The sequence below is a fragment of the Lynx rufus genome, unplaced genomic scaffold, assembly GCF_022079265.1.
Source record: "Lynx rufus isolate CCGP_SWC_20201006 ecotype Redwood Valley unplaced genomic scaffold, mLynRuf1.p SCAF_13, whole genome shotgun sequence".
Lineage (NCBI taxonomy): Eukaryota > Metazoa > Chordata > Mammalia > Carnivora > Felidae > Lynx > Lynx rufus.
In genome coordinates, this window is record NW_025814827.1 from 65,023,171 (window position 1) to 65,050,879 (window position 27,709).

General features: G+C 34.5%; 1 protein-coding gene across 1 annotated transcript in view; it reads left to right on the top strand.

The window, feature by feature from the left end:
• Window positions 1–27,215, top strand: part of TOGARAM1 (TOG array regulator of axonemal microtubules 1) — a 76,820-nt gene extending 49,605 nt beyond the window's left edge. The window contains exons 13-21 of the mRNA XM_047075651.1: window positions 2,187–2,292; window positions 2,995–3,230; window positions 3,887–4,045; window positions 7,273–7,399; window positions 8,871–8,989; window positions 19,776–19,965; window positions 21,380–21,599; window positions 24,403–24,489; window positions 25,065–27,215. Coding sequence (XP_046931607.1) covers window positions 2,187–2,292; window positions 2,995–3,230; window positions 3,887–4,045; window positions 7,273–7,399; window positions 8,871–8,989; window positions 19,776–19,965; window positions 21,380–21,599; window positions 24,403–24,489; window positions 25,065–25,318 — 1,498 coding nt within the window. The 3' untranslated portion in view covers window positions 25,319–27,215. The remainder of the gene's footprint in view (window positions 1–2,186; window positions 2,293–2,994; window positions 3,231–3,886; window positions 4,046–7,272; window positions 7,400–8,870; window positions 8,990–19,775; window positions 19,966–21,379; window positions 21,600–24,402; window positions 24,490–25,064) is intronic.
• Window positions 27,216–27,709: the final 494 nt, after the last annotated feature.

A 27,709-nucleotide genomic window follows, 5' to 3' on the forward strand; every position in this document is an offset into this window, starting at 1 on the left:
AAAAAAAAAAAAAAAAAAAAAAAAATAGCCAACCTGTATAATCCAATCTATTAAGGACATTGAAATTGGGCTTAAAGTTTTTCCACAAAGAAAACTCCAGGTTCAGATGGTTTTAATAGTGAATAACATCAAACATTTAAGGAAGAAATGAATTCTACACAAACTTCTTAGAAAACTGAAGAGGCTGGAGTACTTCCCATCTTATTCTTTGAGGCCAGATACCAAAACCATATAAAGATAAAACTACAGACTGACATAAAAAAATATCTCATGAACATAGATTTAAAAATCTTTAAAACAGAAGGTTTTTTTTTTAATTTTTTTTAACATTTTATTTATTTTTGAGACAGAGAGAGACAGAGCATGAATGGGGGAGGGGCAGAGAGAGAGGGAGACACAGAATCGGAAACAGGCTCCAGGCTCTGAGCCATCAGCCCAGAGCCCCACGTGGGGCTCAAACTCACGGACCGCGAGATCGTGACCTGAGCCGAAGTCGGACGTTTAACCGACTGAGCCACCCAGGCGCCCCTAAAATAGAAGTTTTTATTTACCTACCTCCTAATCCCAAATCTGCTTCAGTATTCACCATCTTAGTTAATAGCCCTGCCATGGACATTTAGTTGTTCATACCAAGTCAGTGTTGACTTTTTCTCGTTTCTTCACATTCCATCAGTTCTTTTACTTTCAGAACACATTTCAGCTACATTTATCTCTCATCTGGCTATAGTGGTATCACTGGTTTGCATGCCTCCATTATTGCTGAACTCACACAACAGCCAGAGTGATGCTGTTAAAACATAAATCAGACCCTGGGATTCCCTCACATAAAACCCTCCAATGGCCCTCGAGAACACTAGAAAAAAAATTTTTAACTTTTTTATAGCTTACAAAGTCCTTCATTATCTGTCTGTGGCCTCTTTGTAGCCTCATCCCCTACAGTGCTCTGCCTTACTTATCCACTGTAGCCATCTGGCTATTTCCTTAACATCCAGCTCATTTATACCTCAAGATGTTTGTACTTAATCTTTGAACACTCTTCCAAGTGGCTTCTCTCTCACTTCATGTGAGTATCAAATGTCACCTCCTCAGGAAAGCCTTCTGGCATGACTTTTACTAAAATAGTGTACTTTTCCCCATCCTCTTATATTGCTTTATTTTTAATATTGCTACCCAACCTTATGTTTCATTTTAACATTCTTCTTAGCAATTTGATTATGATGTTCCATGTTGTGGGGTTTTTTTTTGTGTGCTATCCTGTTTGGGGTATGTTCTTACATTCGAGGGTTTATAGTTTTGATCAAATTTGGAAAAATTTTAGCCACTTTTTCTTAATTACTTTTTCTGCCTCCCTCTCTCTTGACTGTACTTTCTGTTATTTATGTGTATAGAAGAGTTGTTTCTGCATTTAAATTGTAATTGTAAACTGTTTTATCCTTTTGAAAAAATGATCATTTTGAACCGGAAAGCTATTAACAAATAGACCCATTTACTCTTGCCACCTTGGATTCTTAGGTGTTTTTCCTTTCTCTGAAGTTTCCATAATCATTCAGGGAATTTAAATGCTTTAAAAAATGACCACCATCAATATTACCCAAGGAAATATTATAATATTTCTAAGGAAATTCATTTTGGCTCAGATTTTCAAACCTGCAAGATGAAAATCATCAAATTTGTATTGTTAACATCTAAATCCCACTTGAATCCCACCCTCTTGTTAGTACTGCCTACCCTTCATCTACCTCATTAAGCCAGATAATGAAAGAAAAATACAAATTATAGAACCATCTGTTGGTGGTTTTCTGCTTTTGGATTATATATTTGCCAGTGAGGTAATTGCTTCTCTCCTTCCGTTTTTGTTTTAGTGCTTCCCTCACCTTCTGTTCTCCAGAAAGAATATGGCATTCCTATCACTAGGGGGGAAATACTCCTTTTTATTTACAAAGCATGAACTTCGTTTGACTGTCAATGTTGATTTTGGGTCTTAAAAGATATTTTGAATCATTGAAGAGAGCTATTGGAACAAACAAAACTATGTATTTTTTATTTGAAATTCCTAAATGGTATGGGAGAATAAGCAAGGTCTCCTCTTTGGCAGTATTTCATGCACACAAGACAAGATATCTGAGATCCTGTTGTTTGAGCCCCATGTAGTAAGTGATTCTGTCATTTGTTTGTTTTTCCCATAGGGAGAAGAAAATTGAAGGACTGAATTTTATTAGATGCTTAGCTGCTTTTCATTCTGAAGTATTGAACACAAAGTTGCATGAAACAAGTTTTGCAGTAGTTCAAGAGGTAAACTTAGTTTTCAGCCCAGTTAAGAGTTGTTTGGACGACAAAGAATAAATATGCCACATTTATTTGACTTTAAAAAATATTTCTGTACTAAGTGATATAAACAATAAACAGCTTGTATGTAGTTAAAAGTAGCTTATGTTTGGGTGGCTCAGCATTACAGCATGTGACTCTTGATCTTGGGTTTGTGAGTTTCAGCCTGTAAAATCTAAACGGTAGATTTTACTTTAAAAAAAAAAGTAGCTTATACCTTACTTCACAACTTTTTTTTTTAATTTTTTTTTTTTTTACTTCACAACTTTCAAAAAAATTGTTACATGTTAATTTTTTAGGGCGTAAGATAATATGTATTACAACAGGTTACTGTATGGGGCGCCTGGGTGGCGCAGTCGGTTAAGCGTCCGACTTCAGCCAGGTCACGATCTCGCGGTCCGTGAGTTCGAGCCCCACGTCAGGCTCTGGGCTGATGGCTCGGAGCCTGGAGCCTGGAGCCTGTTTCCGATTCTGTGTCTCCCTCTCTCTCTGCCCCTCCCCCGTTCATGCTCTGTCTCTCTCTGTCCCCCCCCCAAAAAAATAAATAAAAACGTTGGAAAAAAAAATTTTAAAACAGGTTACTGTAATAGTAAATGTGGTTTCAAAGTTATTATTACTGATTTTCTTTCAGAATATCAGCAAAATATACATTTTGGAAATTTTTTTTAGGTGAAAAATTTACGCTCTGGAGTTTCTCGTGCTGCTGTGGTCTGTTTAAGTGATCTTTTCACTTACCTGAAAAAGAGCATGGATCAAGAACTAGATGCTACAGTAAAAGTTTTGTTGCACAAGGCTGGAGAATCAAATACATTTATAAGAGAAGATGTTGACAAAGCCCTGAGAGCTATGGTCAGCAATGTAACTCCTGCACGTGCAGTTGTTGCTCTTATCAGTGGAGGACAAAGGTAATGTTCAAAATAATCAATGTGTCCTTAAACTAAAAAGTCAATTGTTTGTAGTCTGGGATATAGGGAAAAAAAGCAAACATCAGTATTATTTCAGTCAAAAAATAAGTAATTCCCATATGATAAACATCAGATTAGGTGGAGAGCATATAAAGAATAATAATATTGGTATTATAGTAATTTTACTTACATTCATAGATACGGAACTAAATAAATGTCAGTGACTATGTGTTTTGTTTTTAACTTCTTTTTTTTATTTTTTTTTTTTGTTGTTGTTGTTTTTAACTTCTTAGGTGGAGGGTAACTAATGTAATTTGTCATTTTAGCGTCCAAGGATGGTTGTTGAGGGTTAGAAGAGGTTTAATCATTTTTTTTTTTCCAACGTTTATTTATTTTTGGGACAGAGAGAGACAGAGCATGAACAGGGGAGGGGCAGAGAGAGAGGGAGACACAGAATCAGAAACAGGCTCCAGGCTCTGAGCCATCAGCCCAGAGCCTGACGCGGGGCTCGAACTCACGGTCCACGAGATCGTGACCTGGCTGAAGTCGGACGCTTAACCGACTGCGCCACCCAGACGCCCCTAATCATTTAACTTTAAAGGTACATCTTTGGTAAATAGTTTATACATCCGATGTTTGGCCATGTTTTCTTGTAGCCATTTACACATTGCGGTAAGAAGATGTACAGCCCAGCACTTATCAGATGTAGTGGAATTTATGGAACCAGAGCGTATTTTATCTGGAACAAAGGATATGGCTGACCGCATATTACCAGCTGCTGCCAAGTTTGCTCAGGACAGTTCACAAGAAACCAGGTGAATAGCTGCTAATAATATTTGCTGAATCTGTTAGGAAAATGGCTTAAAAGTAGGCAGCAAAGGTTAAAAAAGAATAAACATTTTTCCTAAATTGACAAGTGGGGTCCATAGGGATTGGTGCTGGGGGATGGACTTATTTAACCAATTTGCAAATGATCTTGAGGGAGTGCACAGTGAATTCTCCAAATTTGCGGATGACATTACCTACTTCTGGGTAGTGAGATGCCATGTCACAGGGATGAACTGCATGAAAACAGCACAAGACTGAGTGGGCAGAAAAGTGGCAGAAGAACTTTATTTTGGGCAAGTGTAAGGTAATGCCTTTAGGGGAAGTGATATATTTTCCAAGCTGTTAGGTGAAATCATGGAAGTAGGTGCACATGAAAAATACAGGAAGCAAAATGGGTAACATATTATCTCCTGAAACATGATATAGCTGCACTTAGAAAATACCATAAATTTCTGAACACTGTATTTGAAGAACAATTTTACAAAGGTTAAGAACAGTCAAGAGAGAAATGACGAAATAATTAAGATGTGGATGGTACATTATCCGTGTTGGTAACTTTTTTTTTTTAAGTAAACTCTTTGCCCAAAGTGGGTCTTAAGGCCATGACCCCAGCATCAAGAGTCATATGGTCTACTGACTGAGCCAGCCAGGTGCCCCTAGATGTATTGGTGGCAGAAATTTTAGATGTAGTCAGGAGCCTAGGTTCAATTCCTAGCCCCAGTTACTGTTTGCCCTAAAGCAAATTACTTACTGTCTGTTAGGCTAGGTTTTCTTGTATGTAAAATTAGGAAGGTGGGACTAGGTGGTTGATAATGTCCCATACAAAAGTCTAAAAATTTATGGCAGTTACATATGAAGATAGATTAAAAGTGGGGAGGGGGGGGTCCTGAGTTCATAGAGACTAAAGTAAAGAAGGGTATTAAAGTATTAACCTTTTTAAGACAAAGGTATCCTTGACTTTAGGTAACTGGAGTTAATCTTATGGAAATCATTATACCAGAAGCTAATATAGAAAGTCAATGTATTCATTTTCTATTGCTGTGTAACAAAGTGCCACAAACATAGTGGTTTAAGGCAACACAGACTTTTTTAGCTTACTGTTCTTTAGGTTAGAAGTCTTGCATGGCTCAACTGCTTTCTCTGCTTAGGGTCTCCCAAGACTGAAATCAAAGTAACGATAAGGCTGAGATCTTATGTAGAGGCTCTGTAGAAGAATCTGCTTCCAAACTCCTTTTGCTGGTTAGCCAAATTTAGTTCCTTATAGTTTTAGGACTGAGGTCTCTATTTCTTTGCTGTTGTCAACCAGGGTCCTCTTTCAGCTCCTTAGGGCCACCCAAATTCCTTTTTATCTCCATCTTTATCTCCTTTTTCCTCTCCATCTTCAAGCCAAAAACAGTATGTTGAGTCCCTCTGTTGCTTAGAAGCTGTCTTACTTCCTCTTCTCTTACCAGCCATAGAAAGCTTTCTGCTTTTAAGGGCCTGTCTGATTAGATTAGGCCCACCCAGAAAATCTCCATATCTTAGAGTTAACTATACCATACAATATAACATAATCCTGGAAGTTATATCTCATATTTACAAATTGTAGGGATTAGAGCAGGACGTCTTTGAGGAGCCATTTTAGTAGTTGTGTATACCAAAGTAAAGTTCAAAGCAATTTAGGAGGGTTCAGATCATAATAGACTGGTTAGGAACAAGAAAAAGATTCATAATGGTTGTTTTGTGTACATCTTTAAAAAAACTTTTTTTTTAAGGTTTATTTTTGAGAGAGAGAGAAAGACAGATGGAGCACAAGCAGGGGAGGGCAGAGAGAGGGGGAGACACAGAATCCGAAAGTAGGCTCCACGGTCTGAGCTGTCAGCACAGAGCCTGACGTGGGGCTCATACTGACCAGCTGTGAGATCATGACTTGGGTCGAAGTCGGACGCTTAACCGACTGAGCCACCCCAGCGCCCCTGTTTTGTGTACATCTTAACCTTTCCTTAAATGACATGGTAATTGTTTTAATCCATTTCATCATTTCTTGATTTCTTATTTGACGTTTTAAAGTTATAAAATAGTTACACCTTTACAGTTTTAATATTTCTCACATTTAGTGTCCCCATTGCTTGTTTACTTGATTGTTTTAGCCATTCTCCTATAATTAAGGGCTTATGATGGACCTACAGTTTTTAATATTCTTGGCTAAAAGTTATAATCATCCTTGAAACTATAACTGATTAGGAACTACTTATCAGGGTGTAGACTTTGTTCTGGTTCTGAGGAGAGAACGGTAGTTTTTATTTTCTGATACTACCTCTCTATAATTTCATTATAGTTGGAGTCTAGTTGATACAGATATTTCTGAAATCATTCTGTACCCTCTCCCTATCCCCCAAGCCTTGCCTCCTCTGCTTCTTCTAGTTCCTTATATTCCAATTTGTAGGGAAAAAAAAAAACTGTAATTAGCTTTAGGGCCACGCCTCCTTGAAGGATAGTAATATGGTATAATTAAAAGGTACTGTAAGACCCCTCTATTCAAAAATATCTCCAGTATACACTTCTATATCTGCAGTTCTTCCATTAGAATGATATCTGGGCTTAAGGCTTTATCCTGAGAGAATTTGTTTTTTTAATGAATAATTTTGAAATTTATATATCGTAAAAAATTTAGTTTGGAGAGCATTACACATTCATTAATATATCATCAATGATTTATCAACTAACTTTGGGTGTGTTTTAGGTAGCAGAGAATAGGTTTTGAAGAATTGGAACCCAGGTAAGTTTTGGCATGAAAAAAAAAGGTTCTGTATTTCCTACAGAACCTAGGGAAGGTTGACTTAGGTCAGAACATCTGACCAGCAGGGGAGCAGCAAAAGCTCACTGGGCAAGGAGCCCAGGATAAAGACAAACTTCTCCTAACTCACAGTTCTGCCAAATGCTGGCCTTGATATGGGCCCTAGGGTGTCTGAAAAATAGAATTCAAGCTTTTGGCTCTCCATCTGACATATAACTGAAAGAATTGAAGCTATAGTGTTTTTTAAAGGTGAGGGGCAGGAAAATGCTTTATTCCAGCTCAATTGATATAACTACATTTCAGTGGTTTATTTAAAATAGGGATGACAGTTTTGATGTTGGTAGATTTTTTTCTGTTGAAAAAAATTGCATCTAAGGACAGAAACTGAGTTTGTTTAAGGTATATAACATTATTTACATATTTCTCAAATATCCATAGGTACTATGGTCGAAAAATGCTTTTCCTTTTGATGTGTCATCCAAACTTTGATAAAATGCTTGAAAAATATGTCCCATCTAAAGACTTGCCATATATTAAGGAATCTGTTAAAAGCTTACGGCAAAAGGTATGTGGAAAAAGTTTATTTTATAAACAGCTTTAAAAGCAAAGTACCAGAAAAAAATAATAATAAAAAATAAATAAAAGCAAAGTACCAGGAAGCTAAAGGATACAAGTAATTACTTCAATTATTTCTCTGTTAACCATTCAGACTGTATCTATAGTAGCATTTCAACAACTGCAGTTGAAAAACTTGGAGTAGACATTCATAGTGTTGGTAAGTGTTTATTGAACAGAAGCTCGATACTTGATAGAACATAGTGTGGTTTACTGGAGTGACAAGACTTGGGTTTGAATCACAACTCTGAGAATTAGCGAACTATAATGTTAGGTACATCACTTCATTTCTTTAACCTGAAGTTTTATTTTTATAAGGTAAGAATAGTGATGTTCTTCATGCTTGATTCCTACTTTTTTACCTTGCATATTTCACTATTAGAATTCCTATCACACTGCAGAACATTAATTGGGAGCTGCTTGAGGGGAAGCCCCATGTCTTATTTATCCTGGTAGATAATGGGGATTCGGACATGTCTGAAATGAGTGACTGAGGGAATATCACGTAAATTAAAATATGAAAAGTGTCTTATAAAAAAGTAATCCACTTACATATTATTTTTTACAAAAATATGTTAAATAATCTAGAATTATTCTGTGGTAATTTATGTTATTCTTTACTGATAGTCTTCAGCAAAGGATTCATTTACGTAAGGATAGTATTTCAAAGATGTATGATAATATACATTTTAGAGCATTTTCTTCTGCTCATTTAGCTTAATTCATACAGAAATAACTAAAGTAACCATGCAAAAAATTATCTTACCAGCGTGAGGCAGATTATATTTGTGAGTCATTTCAAGTACAAGTATTTTTAAATAGTTCTTATGTAAGTGTTTATTCTCACACTGGAATTCATTATTCTCACACATAGGAATTCATTATTTATGTAATGTGTTCATATTTTCTCTACAGATTTTAAGGTTTAAGAAGAATACTTATAAAACATAGCATATTAATTTTAAAAATGTTAAACAGTTTTACCCTGCCAGTGCCATTTCCTATTAATTTGGTTAATTTACTACTAATTAGAAGGTATTTTATGTATTGATACCTTTTGAAGCAGAAGCATAGCAGATTATTAAAATGCTTTCAATTACAAAGATCAATAATGGGTTCTCTGGCATTGTATAAATTATTTCACTTTACTAGTTTTGAAATTTTTAGGGGCGTCTGGGTGGCTGAGTTGGTTAAGTGTCCAACTTCAGCTCAGGTCTTGATCTCCCGGTTCGTGGGTTCAAGCCCCGTGTCAGGCTCTGTGCTGACAACTCAGAACCTGGAGCCTCCTTCGGATTCTATACCTTGCTGTCCCTCTGCCCCTTCCTACTCACACTGTTTCTCTCTCTCAAAAATAAATAAACATTTTTTAAAATTTTTAAAAAAGACTTTTATTACACTGCCTTTCTTTATATTACTTAAAGGGTTTGGGAGAGATACCACTAGATACTCCTTCAGCAAAAGGAAGACGATCTCATACTGGTACTGTTGGAAATACACGGTCATCCTTTGTTTCTAGAGATGCTTTCAATTCAGCTGAAAGGTAAGCTCATTTGATAGTTCACATCATTGGAGAAATTACTCCCTAGTGATAGTAGTCTCATTTGGATATTTTTATGAACTATTCCAGGGATATTTGTCAAAACTGAATGGAGTTTTAAAAGTTGAAAGTAAGAACTTAGAAAGTGTGAGGTAATTAGATTTAATAAGGGAATTGCATATTCACAGCAGCTTTCTTTTTTTTTTTTTAATTTTTTTTTTTTTCAACGTTTATTTATTTTTGGGACAGAGAGAGACAGAGCATGAACGGGGGAGGGGCAGAGAGAGAGGGAGACACAGAATCGGAAACAGGCTCCAGGCTCTGAGCCATCAGCCCAGAGCCCGACGCGGGGCTCGAACCCACGGACCGCGAGATCGTGACCTGGCTGAAGTCGGACACTTAACCGACTGCGCCACCCAGGCGCCCCAGACAGCAGCTTTCTTTTATATGCACTAAACAGTATTAAAGCATTAATGTGGTTTAATAAAGTGCTGTTGAACTTGTCAATATTAGGCCTGTGTTGGACAACTCTAATTGATTTTTGTATTAATTTATAGTCTTTACTTTTTCCCCTTGATTATGAAAATAATACATAATTATGATTAAAGAAAAAAAAACTTTAGAAAATCCAGACATTATCAGAACAATTTAACCAATCACCACCAGGCAGAAGAATCCTCTTAAAATTTTTATGAATATAATTACATATGCTATTGTGGAACCTGTTTACATTATGTAACATGTAATAGATTGATTATATAACTTAAAATTTTTTTTCTTTTGAAAGTATGATCTCTGGCATATTTTAAAATATATTTTAAACATTATTTTTAAAACTACATGGTAAATATATAAGTATCTTTCATATTTTCTAGATTTGTATATTTTTGAAATATTTCATAAACTAAAATATACATTTTGTTAAAAAATTAAAATCCATGTGAAAATACATGCTTTTGGGACCTTGCTATTCTAAGTACAGTCCATAAAACAGCCCCATTGGCATCCCCTAAGAACTTACTAGAAATTTGAATCTTAAAAAAAAGAAAAAAAAGAAATCCAAATTTTGTAATCTTCCCAAGCCTATGGAATCAGAATCTGCTGTTTTTTTCACATTAAGGTATAATCACAGGGGTACCTGGGTGGCTCAGTCGGTTAAGCATCTGACTTGACTTCAGTTCAGGTCATGATCTCCAGGTTCATGAGTTTGAACCCTGTGTCGGGCTCTGCGCTCACAGTCCGGAGCCTGCTTGGGATTCTTTGTCTTCTCGCTCTCTGCCCTTACCCAACTTGTGTGTATGCGAGTGCTCTCTCTCTTTCACTCTCTCTCTCTCAAAAATAAATAAAACTTTAAAAAAGTGTCATTGAATATTTAAAAAAAAAAGATACAATCACATAAAATCCTGGGTCAGACATTTTGGTCAAAAACTTTTTTTGCAACCAACAAAAAGTAGCTTTTTAAATATTAATTGAGAATATACTGTGTACCAAGCCCTTTCTGGTCAGTTACTTATTTTGTAGATGTCTCTTAATTGGGTATTATCTGATCATTTTTCACAGTTAGATTTGAGGTTATGCATTTTTTGACAAAAAATACCTCAAAAGTCAAGTTGTACCCTTCTCAGTGCATCATTTCATGAGGTGCATGATGTTGCTGTGCCTTCTTACTGACTGTGTTAACCTTGATCCTCTGATAAGGTGGTTTCGTCACTGCAAAATTACTATTTTCCCCCTTATAAATAATAGATATTTTGGAATACTTTGAGACTATATAAATCTCCTGTTTCTCATCATACTGTAGTTTACAAATCTTAGCAACCATTGGTGGATCTTGCCTACAGAAATTATTGTGGGATTTATTAATTTATTTATTTATGTCTAATGGTGATCTTTTATTTACCTTATTCTTCTACATTTATTAGTTGAATTTTTGCATGAAGAAAACTGCTACTTTTCCTCCATGTATTCACTTACTCAAATATTTATATTATTGTAGATGGATGGATTTTTATTTTATTTTATGGGTTATAATCTATCTATATCTATAAAAACTACTCATTACTCACTTTTTCAAATTGTTGCAACTTTAAGATCTCCCTCAGGTTGGCTGTGTGCTTTGTCAACATGGCACATTTTACATTTCTTTATTTTTTGCCATCACAAGATTGCCCCGGATCAACTTGTATTATTTCCTCTTCTCTAACTGTATGTTTCTAATTTCTTTTCCTTTCCTGTCTGAATTGCAATGACTAGAATATTGAATATGATGTTGCATACAAATATTAAGAACAAACATCTTACCTTATTCCTAATCTTAGGCACAAAACATTTGGTATTTTCCCACTAAGTATGATGTTAGCTATAGATTCATAAAAGTCCTTTATCAGCTTAAAGGTCCTTCCTCTTTCTAGTTTGAGTTTTTATCGTGAATGGTTATTGAATTTTGTCAAGTGACTTCTCAATGTCTATTAGGATAATCATGTATTTTTCCTTTATTCTATTAATATGAATGGTTTACAGTCATTGATTTCCAAATGTTGAAAAAAGATAACTTGTATTGCTTGGATTCGTAGCACTTGATCATGAAGTGTTATATTTTTAATATATCACTGGTGTTGGTTTGCTAAAATTAGGTGGGTATTTTTTGTCTATAGTCCTGGGATCTGTAGTTTTCTTGTCTTAGGATGTCTTTGGTTTTGTTATGGGAGTAATGCTGGATAATACCTTGTGGTTTCTTCTTTAATACATGGGCTATTTAGAAATGTGTTTCTTACCAGCTGTATAAGATGGTTCCAGTTTTAACACCTCCTCGTCAATATGTGTTATTCTCCAAGTGGGTATAAACTGGTATCTCATATGACAAAGACTTTTTCTTTAGCTATACTTTACACAGGCTTTTTATCCATGAATCCTCTAAGTCTGCTTGTTGGCTATAAATTCCAGCTGTCTTTACTGCATTCAGAATTGAACACCTTCTGACTATCTCCTCTATTGCAGTAGTCATGACCCCTATTCCAAAGTCTTAAATAAAGTCTTCTTTATAACTTTACAATGTCAGAATAATTATTCTTTACCACGTTATAGTTTTGACTTGTGTTTCTTAGTATGTCTTTTTAAAGTATGTTTTTTGTAAAAATATATATGTTATATTTAATATATATTTATATATCTGATTAAATCTTGCTTTTTTATCTAATAATCTCTCCCCTTTAATTAGAGTATTTGACCATTTCTATTTGGTATAATTATTCATATGGTTGGGTTTAAGCCTATCATGGTGATATTTTTATTTATTTCAATCTATCCTGGTTTTGTTTCTTTTTTCCACTTTTCCTGCCCTTTTTTTATCCAAATTTTTACTTAAATTCTAGTTATCATACAGTGTAATATTAGTTTCATGTGTAGAATTTAGTGATTCATCACTCACATACAACACCCCAATACTCATCACAACAAGTGCTGTCCTTAATACCCATCACCCATTTAACCCATTCCCCCACCCAAATCCCCTCCAGTAACCATCAGATTGTTCTCTATAGTTAAGAGACTGTTTCCTGGTTGGCCTCTTTTTTTTCTCTTCCTCTGTGTTCTTTTGTTTCTCAAATTCCACATATGAGTGAAATCATATGGTATTTGTCTTTCAATGACGGACTCATTTTGCTTAGCATAATACACTGGCTCCATCCACATCATTGCAAACGGCAAGATTTTATTCTCCTGATGGCTGAGTAACATTCCATTGTGTGTGTGTGTGTGTGTGTGTGTGTGTGTATGTATAATATATATATATTATATACACATGTATATTATAGACATATAACTATATACATGTATATATTATACACACACATGCATACACAAACACATACATACATCCACACTACCTCTTCTTTATCCATTCATCAGTAGATAGACATTTGGGCTCTTTCCATAATTTGGCTATCACTGATAGTGCTGCTATAAACATTGGTGTGCATGTGCCCCTTTGAATCAGTATTTTTGTATCCTTTGGGTAAATACCAGTAGTACAATTGCTGGATTGTAGGATAGTTCTATTTTTAATTTTTTGAGGAACTTCCATACTGTTTTCCAGAGTGGCTGCACCAGTTTGCATTCCCACCAGCAGTGTAAGAGGGTTCCCTTTTTTCTGCAGCCTTGCCAACACTTGTTCTTTCCTGTGTTGTTCATTTTAGCCACTCTGACAGGTGTGAAGTGATATCTCATTGTAGTGTTGATTTGTATTTCTCTGATGACCAGTGATGTTGAGCATCTTTTCATGTGTCTGTGTGTCATATGACGTATCAGATATGTCATTTGCAAATATCTTCTCCTATTCCATAGGTTGCCTTTTAATTTTGTTGATTGTTTCCTTTACTATGCAGAAGGTTTTTATTTTGATGAATTCCCAATAGTTTATTTTTGTTTTTGTTTCCCTTGCCTCAGGAGATCTATCTAGTAAGAAGTTGCTGCAGCCAATGTCAAAGAGGTTATTGCCTGTATTCTCCCCCAGGATTTTAATGGTTTCCTGTCTCACATTTAGGTCTTTCATCCATTTTGAATTATTTTTGTATATGGTGTAAGAAAGTGGTCCAATTTCATTCTTGTGCATGTTGCTGTACAGTTTTCTCAACACCATTTGTTGAAGAGACTGGTTTTTTTTCCATTGGATATTCTTTCCTGCTTTGTTGAAGATTAATCAACTATATAGTTGTGAGTTTATTTCTGGATTTTCTATGTGTTCCATTGATTTATGTGTCTATTTTTGTGCCAGTCCCATACTGTCTTAATCATTACGGCTTTGTAATATAACTTGAAGTCCAGAATTATGATGCCCCCAGGTTTGCTTTTCTTTTTCAAGGTTGCTTTGGCTATTCAGAGTCTTTTGTGGTTCCACACAAATGTTAAGATTGTTTCTTCTCGCTTTGTGAAAGATGCTGTTGGTATTTTGATTGAGATTGCATTAAATGTGTAGATTGCTTTGGTTAGTATAAACATTTTAACAATATTTGTTCTTTCAATCCATTAGTGTGGAATGCTTTTCTTTATGCCGTCTTCAATTTTTTTTTTTTTTTTTTTGAGAGAGAAAATGAGAGAGAGAGAGTGCAAACCAGGGAGAGGGGCTGAGGAAGGGAGGGAGAGAGGGAGAGAGGGAGAGAGGGAGAGAGAGAGAGAGAGAGAGAGAGAGAGAGAAAGAGAAAGAGAGAGATTCTTAAGCAGGCTCCATCCATGCTCAGCACGGAGCCCGACTTGGGGCTCAATCCCACCTTGAGATCATGACGTGACCTGAAATCAAGAGTCAGACACTCAACTGACTGAGCCACCTAGGCATCCTTTCTATTTCTTTCATCAGTGTTTTTATAGTTTTCAGAGTATAGATCTTTTACCTCTTTGGTTAAGTTTATTCCTAGGTATCTTATCATTTTTGGTGCAGTTGTAAATGGGATGGATTCTTTAATTTCTCTTTCTGCTGCTTCCTGATTGGTGTAAAAGAATGCAACAGATTTTTATACATTGTTTTTGTACCTTATGACTTTACTGAATTCATGTTTCAGTTCTAGTAATATTTTGGTGGAGTCTTTTGGGTTTTCTACATAGAGTATCATGTCATTTGCAAATAGTGAAAGTTCAACTTCTTTCTTGCGAATTCAGATGCCTTTTATTTCTTTGTGTTGTCCGATTGCTATGGCTAGGGCTTCCAGGACTATGTTAAATAACAGTGGTGAGAGTGGACATCCTTGTCTTGTTTCTGACTGTAGAGGAAAAGCTCTCAGTTTTTCCCCATTGAGGATGATTTTAGCTGTGTTTTTTTTTTTTTTTTTGTGTATGGCCTTTATTATGTTGAGGTATATTCCCTCTATCCCCACTTTCTTGAGGATTTTTATCATGAATAGATAATGTACTTTGTCAAATGCCTTTGCTGCATCTATTGAAAAGATCATATAGTTCTTATCCTTTCTTTTAAAAATGTGGTGTATCATGTTGATTGATTTGCGAATATTGAACCACCCTTGGAGCCCGGGAATAAATCCCAGTTAATCATCGTGAATGATTCTTTTAATGTACTGTTTGATGGGTTTGTTGGTATTTTGTTGAGAATTTTTGCATCCATGTTCATCAGGGATATTGGCCTGTAGTTCTCATTTTTAGTGAAGTTGTTTCTCTGGTTTTGGAATCAGGGTAATGCTGGCCTGATAGAATGAATCTGGAAGTTTTCCTTCCTTTTCTATTTTTTGGAATAGTTTGAGAAGAATAGGTATTAACTCTTCTTTAAATGTTTGGTGGAATTCACCTGTGATGCCATTTGTCCCTGGGCTTTTGTATCTTTGGAGATTTTTTATTATTGATTCAGTTTCTTTGCTGGATATCGATCTGTTCAAATTTTCTGTTTCTTCCTGTTTCAGTTTTGATAATTTATATGTTTCTAGGAATTTATCCATTTCTTCCAAGTTGTCCATATAATTTTTGGCATATAATTTTTCATAACATTCTCATAATTATTTCTATTTCTGTGTAGTTAGTTTTTATTTTCCCCCTCTCATTTGTGGTTTTAATTATTTGGGTTCATTCTCTTTTCTTTTTTAGAAGTCTGGCTAAGGGGTTATCAATTTTATTCTTTCAAAGATATTGATCTGTTCCACTATTTTGGTTTTTTGTTGTTGTTGTTTGTTTCTATATCGTTTATTTCTGCTCTAATCTTTATTATTTCCCTTCTTTTGCTGGCTTTAGGTTTTGTTGTTGTTTTTTCTAGCTGCTTTAGGTGTAAGGTTAGGTTGTTTCATTTGAGATTTTTCTTGCTTCTTGAGATAGACCTGTATTGCTGTATACTTCCTTTTTCCTTTTTCTCCACATCCTCACCAACACTTGTTATTGCTTGTCTTTTTAATAATAGCCATTCTTACAAGCATGAGACAATATCTCCTGATGGTTTGATTTGTATTTCCCTGATGATTAATGATGTTGAACACCTTTTTCATGGACTTGTTGGCCATTTGTATGGCTTCTTTGGAAACAATGTCTATTCAGTTCCTCTGCCCATATTTGTTTTGTTTGTTTGTTTGTTTGTTTGTAGGTGTTTGTTTTCTAGGTTTTTGGTTTTGTTTTTTGTTGTTTTTTTGCTATTAAGTTGTGTGAGGTCTTTATATTTTTTGGATATTAACCTCTTTCTCTTCAGATATATGATATGCAAATGTTTTCTCCCATTTTGTAGGCTGTCTTTTCATTTTTGTTGATGGTTTCTTCTGTGCAGAAGCTTTAACTTTGATATGGTCCTACATGCTTATATTTGCTTTTGTTGTCAAATCCAAAAAATTACTGCTGAGACCAGTGCCAATGAGCTTACCATGTATGTTTTCTTCTATGAGTTTTGTGGTCTTATATTTAAGTATTTAATCCATTTTGAGTTGATTTTTGTGTATGGAGTAAGATAGAGGTCCAGTTTCACTCTTTTTGCATATGGCTGGCTGTTTGGTGTTCCTGGCAGTATTTATTAAGGAGATTATTCTTGCCCCGTTGTATGTTCTTAGCTCCTTTATCATAAATTAATTGATGGATTAATTAACCTCTGGGTTTATTTCTGGTCTCTTTATTCTTTTCCATTTATACATGTGTTTGTTTCTATGCTAATACCCTGCTGTTTTTTTTTTTTAAATATATGAAATTTATTGTCAAATTGGTTTCCATACAATTACCCTGCTGTTTTGAATGAGAAAGTATGATGCCTTCGGCCTTGTTCTTCTTAGAATTGCTTTGGCTATTCTAGGTTTTTTGTGGTTCTATAAAAATTTCAAGATTGTTCTATTTCTGTGAAAAATGCTGTTGGGATTTCTATGGGGATTGCATTCAGTCTGTAGATTGCTTTGGGTAGTAAGGACATTTTAACAATATTAATTCAGTACACGAGCATGAAATATCTTCCACTTATTTATATCTTCTTCAGTTTCTTTTATCAAGGGTTTATAGAGTAGAAATCTTTTACCTTGGCTAAATTCATTACTAGGTATTTTATTATTTTTGATGCATTTGTAAATGAAATTGTTTTTTAATTTCTTGTTCTGATAGTTTTTTTGTTAGTGTGTAGAAATGCCACTGATTTTTATATATTGATTTTATATCCTGAAACTTTACTGAATTTGTTCATTAGTTTCTGAGTTTTTTTGGTGGATTATTTAGGATTTTCTATATAAAGTTGACCCTTAGACAATGCAGGGGTTAGGGGCATTGACCCTCATGCAGCTGAAAATCTACAAACAGCATTTGACTCCCCAAAAAGTTAACTACCTACTGTTGACCAGAAGCCTTACTTGATAAACATAATATAAGCAGTTGATTAACACATATTTTGTATATTGTATGTTTTAAATGCTGTATCCTTATAGTAAAGTAAACTAGAGAAATTAAATGTTAAAAAAATCATAAGGAAGAGAAAATACATTTACAGTACTGTACTATGAAAACTCCACATGTAGGGGTGTCTGGGTGGCTCAGTCCATTGAGCATCTAGCTTCAGCTCAGGTCATGATCTCACAGTTTGAGTTTGAGCCCTGCCTTGGGCTCTGCACTGACAGTGCAGAGTATGTTTGGGATTCTTTACCTCTCTCCCTCTCTCTCTGCCTCTCCTTCCCTCATACTTTCTCTCAAAATAAATAAATAAACTTAAAAAAATATCCACATGTGGGGTACCTGGTGGCTCAGTTGGATAAGCATCCAACTTTGGCTCAGGTCATGATCTCGCAGTTCATGAGTTTGAGCCCTGTGTCGGGCTCTGTGCTGACAGCTCAGAGCCTGGAGCCTGCTTCAGATTCTGTGTCTCCCTGTCTCTCTGGTCCTCCCCCGCTTGTGCTCTCTCTGTCTCTCAAAAATAAATAAACATTAAAAAAAAAATTTTTTTTAATCCACATGTAAGTGGACCTGCAGAGTGCAAACCCATGTTGTTTAAGGGCCAACTGTATATCATCTGTGAATAGAGGCAGTTTTACCTCTTTCTTTCTTACTTGGAGACTTTTATTTCTTTTTCTTCATAATTGCTCTGGCTAAGACATCCAGTACTGCATTGAATAAGAGTGGCGAAAGACGGTATCCTTATCTTGTTCTTGTTCTCAGAGGAAAACCTTTCAGCTTTTCATCATTGAGTATGATCTTAGCTTTGGGCTCATCATATGTGTCTTATTATGTTCAGGTATCTTCCATCTAAATCCAGTTTGTTGAATGGCTATTGAATTTTGTCAGATGCTTTTTCTTTATCTATTGAGAGGATGATACAATTTTTATTCTCAATTTTGTTAATATGGTGTATCACATTAATTGACCTGGAGATGTTGAGCCATTTTTGCATCCCTGGAATAAATGCCACTTGGTCATTGTGTATGATCCTTTTAATGTATTGCTGCTTCAGTTGCTAGTATTTCGTTGTTGAAGTTCTTTGCATCTGTGTTCTATGATCATTTTAATGCATTCTCTTTTTTTATAAATTGTATTGATGTTAATATATACCTAGTGAGTTTCTCCATTTCACTCTTACTGTATCTTTCCCCCTAAGGTATATTCAATGCTATTCTACTATCAAATCCATTTTGTTTTGAACAGTAAAAAAGTCATCTTTAAACACAAGTATCAGTAATTAGATGACTTCTTGTGGTGTTCTTTTGTTTTACTCTTCATTTTTTCACCTTTTATGTATCATATACTTCTTAGTTTAAATATAAATTTAATCCTCTGTTTTTTCTCATTGTATAGAATTAACCATTTTACAAATTAATCTCAGATTGATTTATTTAAATAAATTAAAAATAATGGATGAATACATCTAAGATCTGCATTCTAGATCACCATCCTGTGTCTACTTTTAAGATGATTCTGAGTCATTCATTAACCAGTGCTCTTAAGATAACATTAGCATCATTTTTAATACTGGTAGTCAGAAATGGTAACTGGCAACTGTTACTATTGTCTGTAAGACTTATCAATTTGCATGACTTAATTTCTTTCAAAGGGATCATTTATCTGCCATATTGAGTCACCCCTTTATAGGAATAAAAAAAATTATGCTAGTAATAGTAATTGAAATAATAAATCCTGTCAAGATTCTAGTTCTCCCACACAAGTTCACATGGTTATTTTGAGTTAACATAGCAGGCCTGAGACTACTATTTTTGGAAAGTCCTACTTACAAGGTTAGCCCTTGGTTGGCATCTAGGAACTAGGATTTCAGGAGGATTGCCACTGTTCCTTAACTGATGAAGAGTAGTTTACTATACCAAAATTATTTGAGCAAACAATATGGTTTATGCTGAAGACCTGCTTTCCTTCTGGGAGCCTGGAATTTTAGTATATCCTAGGCAGAGGACCAACCATGACCAACTCTCAATAAACACCCTGAGCATTGAAGTCTCTAATAAGGTTCATTGGTAGACAGCATTTCACATGTGTTGTCACAGGTTGTTGCTGGAGTAATTAAATTTGTCCTATGTTACTTCACTGGGAATGGACCCCTGGAAGCTTATAGCTGTTTTTTTCCAGACTTTGACCCCTACGCTTTTTCCCTTTGTTTATTTTGTTTTGTATCCTTTTGCTGTAATAAATCATAGCTGTGAGTAAAACTACATGTTGAATCCTGTGAGTCCTCCTCGCAAATCACTAAAGTCGGGGGAGATCGCAGGGACCCCCTTTAGCCTTGTGGCTATCAGATCAGTTTGTGAAATTTTGAGAAATATGTATGTAATAAGATATATTATGTTTATGTTTCTCATAGGATATTAAGAATGAAATTAAATTTACCTTTCTTTGACTTTAGAGAAGTAACTGAAATTCGTGACATCACCAGAAAATCAGTTCCCCGCAATTCCTTAGAAAGTGCTGAATACATTAAAGTCATAACAGGTTTATTAAATGCAAAAGACTTCCGTGATCGTATTAATGGGATTAAGCAGCTTTTATCAGATACTGAAAACAATCAAGAGCTTGTTGTTGGGAACATTGTGAAGGTAATGAACTGTAAAAATTAATTTTCATTTTCAATATATAGCTAATAGCTCATTAGTATAAAAAATTGCCCTCTTAGTACTTTATATGTATTGTTTTAAAATGTTAAGCTTAGAAGAATGAATTACTTTCTAGAACAATTCAAAGTAATTGGGAAAAAATAAGAAAATAATAATATAAGAAAACAGCTGCTTAATTTGTCTGAATTTTCCCACTAGATGGTAACTCTTTGAAAGCTCTGTATTCTCAGAGCTCTTGGAACCTGAAAGCTCTGTATTCTCAGAGCTCTCAGTGCATATATGTCAAGTGAATCAATAAATATTTTAAAAACCAGGGCATTTAGGTTCTCTGATATTACTTAAGAGTAGATATTAAAATTTTTATATGTAGATTAGAAATCTTATATATACTAATTTATATACCAATGTTAGACAACAAGCAATAGAAAAGAAGATAGTAATAAATGTTAGTGGTACCAGAGCATAGATGATTTATGCTTCTTCAGAGTTAATTCAGTTAATTCCATTAGTGATTTATTAATAAAATCCCATGTTAAATTTGTATTATGTGCATTGAACTTGGCCAGCATACCATTAACTACTCTTAATACCAGTAATGTTGTCTCTTAATTTTCAGAAGAAAGGTACCATATTATCATGCGATGGGCACCAGAAAGTTGCATTTTCTGATATCTGTTGAGTAAAAATAAATCTCTTGGGAAGACTGTTCTCACCATGAAAATTTTTATTTATATATTAACTTTCATATTTTTATGAGAGATGTGTATATGTATATCAGCCTCATAGAATAGCTCTTCACTCACCTAATGTGACTAAAGATTTTGCTTATCATTCACTTTTTATATCTTAAACTTATGAAAGTTAAGAATTCTAAAGAGCAAGGAATAATTGTTAAAGTAATCAGGTTAAAAGGTAGTAAAAATTTAACTCTGAAATTGCATATAAAATTCTCATAAGAAACCCAAACTGAAACTAAATCAAATCTCTATGGTTGTTACATATCTAATTCTGTTATGAATAGTGATAAAAATGAAAACTTTCCTTGAGTTCTTAGAGTTAGCTAAGCTAACCACACCTTCCAAAAAATAAGATTTTTATCACATTTACGGTAAATCAGTCATCTTCATACTGAGTCAAATTTCACAACCTGAATTTATTAGGATGTCTGTTTGAGTGATGTTTGAAGACCTGTCATTTTGCTATAAGAAGGTTTGAGACTTAGATTTAACATCCAAATTTTTATAACATTCCTATTATCTATGTTCAAGTTAAATAAGATGTTGTGTGTATGTTTTTAAATAGTATATTAATAGGATAAATACTACAGAATGCCAAAAAGAATTTAAATAGCTATAAACATTATTTCACATTAAATTATTTACCAATTTACTTTCAGATCTTTGATGCTTTTAAATCTCGGCTTCATGATTCCAATAGTAAAGTAAATCTGGTGGCTCTAGAAACAATGCACAAAATGATTCCTTTGCTTAAAGACAACTTATCTCCTATAATCAACATGCTAATTCCAGCAATAGTAGATAACAATCTGAATTCTAAGAATCCAGGCATCTATGCTGCTGCCACAAGTGTTGTTCAAGCACTGAGTCAGCATGTAGGTAAGAAATCTTACTTTTGCACTCAAATTATTTTGACTTTACTTTCATACTTTCTGTCCTACACATGATGTACTTTATATAATGTTGAAATCATAGATGTTAAATATTTGTCATTTAATGTGATATTTTCAGTAGTTTAAATTATTTTTAGAGTTTAACACTAACCCATTAAATTGACTTTCTCTTATTTTTGATTTTTCAGTCCTTTCATTCCTACCTCAACCTCACATCTGGTGCAAAATTAACTCAAAATGGATTGTAGATTTATTTATTTATTTATTTATTTATTTTTTTTTACATTTTATTTTATTTTTGGGACAGAGAGAGACAGAGCATGAACGGGGGAGGGGCAGAGAGAGAGGGAGACACAGAATCGGAAACAGGCTCCAGGCTCTGAGCCATCAGCCCAGAGCCCGACGCGGGGCTCGAACTCACGGACCGCAAGATCGTGACCTGGCTGAAGTCGGACGCTTAACCGACTGCGCCACCCAGGCGCCCCGGATTGTAGATTTAAATGTAAAACTTAACTGTAAATCTTTTAAGGATAACATAGGTAAAAATCCTTAGGACTTGAGTGCTTGGTGAAGAGTTGTTAGCATGATACTAAAAGCGTGATCCATAAAAGGCAATAAATTAGACTTAATCAAATCAAAAAACATTTGCTCTGCAAAAGACCTGTTAAGTACATAAAGAGACAAACTACAGTTTTGGAGTAAGTATTTGCAAACCACATGTCTGAGGAAGAACTCAGAATACATAAAGAACTCTCAAAACTGAACATTAAAACAAACAATCCAATTAGAAAATGGGCAAAGGACATGAAGGAACACTTCACTGAAGACGATATATGGATGGCAAATAAACACATAAAAAAGATTTTAACATCACTAGTCATTAGGGAAATACAAATGCAGGTTAAGACCATGGTCACTACACAAATATGTTCATCTGTTCAGGCTGCTTTAGCAAACTACCTACAGACTGGACAGTGTAAAAACAAATATTTATTTCTCACAGTCCTGGAGGCTGCAAAGTTCAAGATCAAGGTACCAACAGATTTGGCATCTGGTGAGGGCCCACTTCCTGGTTCCAGTGGAGCTTTCTGGGGCATCTTTTATGAGAGGTCTAATCCTATTTATGAGGGCTCCACCTTCATGACCTAATCATCTCCCAAAGTCCTCACCTCCAAATACCATAACAACAGGGATTGGGTTTCAACATATGAATTTTGGAAGACACAGACATTCAGTTTATAGCAAGTATTAGGACAGCTAAAATTAAAAAGAGTGATAATACCAAATGCTGACAAGATTTCAGAGAAACTGGATCTCTGCTACATAAATAAAATGGTGTATCCACTCTAGAAAATGGCTTGTCAATTTCTTTAAAAAAAACAAAAACTAAGCATACACTTAACCATATAACCCATCAGTTGCATTCCTAGGCATTTATTCTACAGAAATGAAAACTTCCATCCAAGAAGTTACACTCTTGTTCATAGCGGCTTTATTTACAAAAGTCAAAAACTTCAGGCAACCTAAATGTAATTCAGTGAGTTAATAGTGAAGAAATTTATGATACATCTATACCGTAAAATAGTACTTAGTGATAAAGTAGTATTATAGATACATGTAACAATTTGGATGGATCTAAAAGGGCATTATGCTTAGTGAAAAAGGACAGTCCCAAAAGGTCACATGCTGTAGGATGGCATCTTTGTATAGCCTCAAAATGATAACATTTACAGAGACGGAAAACAAATTAGTGGTTATCAGGGTTTGCGGGCAGCTAGGAGGGGCTGGATGTGACTATAGAGCGATAGCTCTGCGGAGATCTTTGTGGTAATAGAATAGTTCCATATGCTAATTGCAGTGATCATTACACAAATCTACACATGTGATAAAATGACATAGAACTATACACACGTAGGGATGCCTGACTGGCTTGGTCATGAAAGCATATGACTCTTGATCTCTGGGTCATGAGTTCAAGCCCCGGGTGTAAAGCTTACTTAAAAATCAACAAAGAAGGTGAATGATGTAGATTAGAATTATGCACAGGTATTGTACAAATGTCAGATTCTTTGTTTTGATATGTACTGTAATTATGTAAGATGTAACCTTTGGATGAACAGTACACAGGACCTTTTTGTACTGTCTCTCCAATTTCCTGTGATCTATAATTATTACAAAATTAATGGGGCTCCTGGGTGGCTCAGTCGGTTGAGCATCCGGCTTCGGCTCAGGTCATGATCTCACAGTTTGTGAGTTCGAGTCCCGAGTCGGGCTCTGTTCTGACAGCTCAGAGCCTTTGGAGCCTGTTTCAGATTCTGTGTCTCCCTCTCTCCCTGCTCCCCCGCCCCCGCTCGTGCTCTGTCTCTCTCTCTCAAAAATAAATAAGCATTAAAACTTAAAAAAATTAAAACTGAAAAAATCAGTAAAAATAAAAACTACCCCCTCCAAAATGTAGTTTTTTTTCTGTTTTTTTATTTTGTTTGTCTTTAATAAACTTATATTCTATTTTTTGGAATAAGATGACTGGGAGATAGGCAATTCTTTTGCTTTTTTATGCCATATGATAGCTCTTTTAGAACTCTTATTTGAGGTATTTTATTTCTTATTTGCTATAAGAATAGTATTCTATTAAGGTTTTATAGATAATGTTAAGTACTGATTACATAGATTTAAAAATCTTTTTAACACATTTGCATTCATTTGTGTATCTTTTCCTTTTAATGCTTTGTAATGAAAAGTAAGAACTCATAACTCTTTAAACATGTGTCTGTATTATTCTTTTTGTTTAGACAATTATTTGCTTCTACAGCCATTTTGCACAAAAGCTCAGTTTTTAAATGGAAAAGCAAAACAGGATATGACTGAAAAGCTTGCTGGTAAATATTCTTTAATTGCTATTTCTAAAGAAATATTAACTAAGGAAAAATGATAGGCAGTTCAATTTCTCTTTGGGATAGCTACCAAATTCAATATCATTACCCACAATGTAGAAATGAATTGCATAATGATCTATACGAGAACTTTTTAAGACTTTTACCCCAAATTTTTTTGTTTATCCTTTTTTTTTTCCAGTAAGAATTTCTTCCTTGTCACATTTAAAAATAGACATTAAAATCAAATTGGTACTCATGAAAAACTGTTTCAAATTATTTATTTGATAAAAGATCAGTGGGTTAAAAATGTATGTTTTTTGGAAAACATTGAGATGAATTTGGGGTTTAATTCCTATCTTTACTAATTTTGCCTGAGCTAAGTTGTCCTATGTGGAATTCTAATACTTGAAGATTCCAATCTTTGGGAGAAAAGTTTCTGACCTTACCTTCTGTAAAATGCTTGACATTTTAAGACAAGTGACATAGAGAAGAAGCTTAGTATATTTTATATGCTGTTTAATTAGCAAAAATTGAATTTATATTTTTAAAAACCTGTTTACTAAATTTTTATGTTTCAGATATTGTTACGGAACTTTATCAAAGGAAGCCCCATGCCACAGAACAGAAAGTATTGGTTGTTTTATGGCATCTCTTAGGGAACATGACAAACAGTGGCTCTTTGCCTGGAGCTGGAGGAAATATACGAACAGCCACAGCTAAATTATCGAAAGCACTTTTTGCGCAAATGGGTCAGAATCTGTTAAATCAGGCTGCATCTCAACCACCACATATCAAAAAGAGTTTAGAAGAATTGCTTGATATGACAATATGAAATGAATTATGAATCTTTGATGAAATATAGTATGATGAACAAAATTGTTTACATGGTGACAAATGGAACTTTTTCAAGTTACATTTTCAGTGCCTGCACTACTCATCTGGTAAATTAAGTCAATGGCTATTTGTATTTGCAGCCAGTGGGCACACATCTGCTCTGTATCAACCCTACCACTTGTACCCATCACAGACAGAGAAACCTAAAATAATTAATATAACCTAATATTCATGAAATCTGAGGCCCATGGAATGAATCCAGTTATATTTTTGAGGAAAGTCCTGCTCATTTGCACTGTTCTATAGAAACCACAGTTCATTGCCCTATATGTACAATTAGATTTGTAATTAAAAATATACTTTTTATTATGTAATCATGTTCTGTCATTACTCAGCCTTATTTTATGAAGTGAAATAAGTCATTGAACTATGTTATCACAAACTAACTTTTGTGTGCTATTTGTGAAAAACATGTATTTCTGAAATCAGTCTGCTAATATGATTGTGCAGTATTAGCTTGCTTTTGCTGCTGTGTTAATGTGATATATTTGCTTACCATTTGGGTTTAATCATCTACATAATTGTGAAATTTAACAAGTTATAATGAAGCATGGTGACCAAAGTTTTAGAAAACACTTAAACATTTTAAATGCACGTTTAAGAAAACGTGTTGAATGTAACTTCCCTATTTTTGTGTGAAAACACTAAATTTTATTTCTATATGTCCTGACATTTATAAAGGTGTTATTTTGCTGCCCAGTTGTGTAATTCTCAAAAATAGTGCCAGGTCTTCTATAGGCTTTTCTCAGAATTCTTGGGCTATAAGTACTGTATGCATCTTAAAAAGAAAAGGAATGTTATAAAAATAAAAGGATTTATTTCTGTAGATATGTGAGAGGTGTCCTATTTTTCCAACTTCCAAATTTGTTAAAATAAAAAGTATATATATTGTAATACTGACCTATCATTTTCAGTTGGTATACTTGATAAAATATTGACCTATCTCTATTGACCTAACAATAGACCTGGATTATAGTTCTAGCTATAGAACTATAGGAAAATTAGGCATGTGATCTTGGGCAAGTCACTTACCAGTTCTAGGTCTCCCATTTTGTCATCTCTAAAATGTGAGAGCTGACTAGATGATTTTTAAGGTTCTGTTTTGTTCTAAAATTATATGGTTCTGTGTTGTAGTTTATTCAATGATCACTTTATTACAACTGTGAACTATCCTCATTCTTTCTCACCTCTTGTGTCACTAACTGGTTTTCTGATGTATTTGGCTGCATTTTAAATTGTGATTCTTTGTATTACTGCATGAGTGCTAAGAAGAAAATGGGGGTACAGGGGGTTACAGCAATTTGAAGCGAAGCTGAAAGGAAAGACTTGGTTACTTTTTCTGTTTATGGGCATTGTTACATACATTCATAGTTACATATTTCTTAAATGCTTTATCTTCTAAGTGTATTTTATTATGTATCTATAGTTTAGGTCTCAAGTTGGCAAACTTTTTCAGTAAAGGACCAAAAAGTAATTACTTTTGGTTTTGTAAGCTATAGACAGATTGTGGCATATTCTTTGTTTTTTGTTTCATTTTTTTATAATGTTTTAAAAATGTAAAAAATATTCTTAGCTCAGGCCAGACAAAAACAGGCCTCTGGCCTAGTTTGTCAACACCTGGTTTAGACTCTTTTGACCTTAGCTGTAAATCTGAAATCGTCATTAAAGTTTGCTTTAACCCTTAATGATATGCACCATTGAAACAATAGTTACAGATTCCAAGTTTTATTAATTTTGACCATTGTCCCTGTGTCATTGCAAATTTGCCCCTACTAAATTTGCATTAATGTTGGATATATTGAAGGTAAATTTTAAATTTCAAAGGGAAAAGACCATTACTTTGTGTATAAGCTTAATTATCTCTTTTTTTTTTTTTGAGTTGATGTAGTTTGAATTTTGCACTGAAAAAGTACAGTAAATAGTCACTACTATTAATGTGAGGACTTTACATAATCTCTGTGCTGTCTTTTATTATAAAAATTTTTTTTAATGTTTATTTTTAAGACAGAGAGAAACAGAGCATGAATGGGGGAGGGGCAGAGAGAGAGGGAGACACAGAATCCAAAGCAAATCCAGGCTCTGAGCTGTCAGCACAGAGCCTGACGCGGAGCTCCAACTCACTAGACTGCGAGATCATGACCTTAGCCGAAGTCGGAAGCTCAACTGACTGAGCCACCCAGGTGCCCCGGTGCTATCTTTTATTATAAATAAAATACTCATGTAACAGAGTCCCAGGCCTTAAAGATTTTCTGACTTTTAGTAACTTCTTAATAATGAGCACTCAGAAGTCAAGCACTCTGTTATCAGGAACTGTTATCAACCCAGAAGT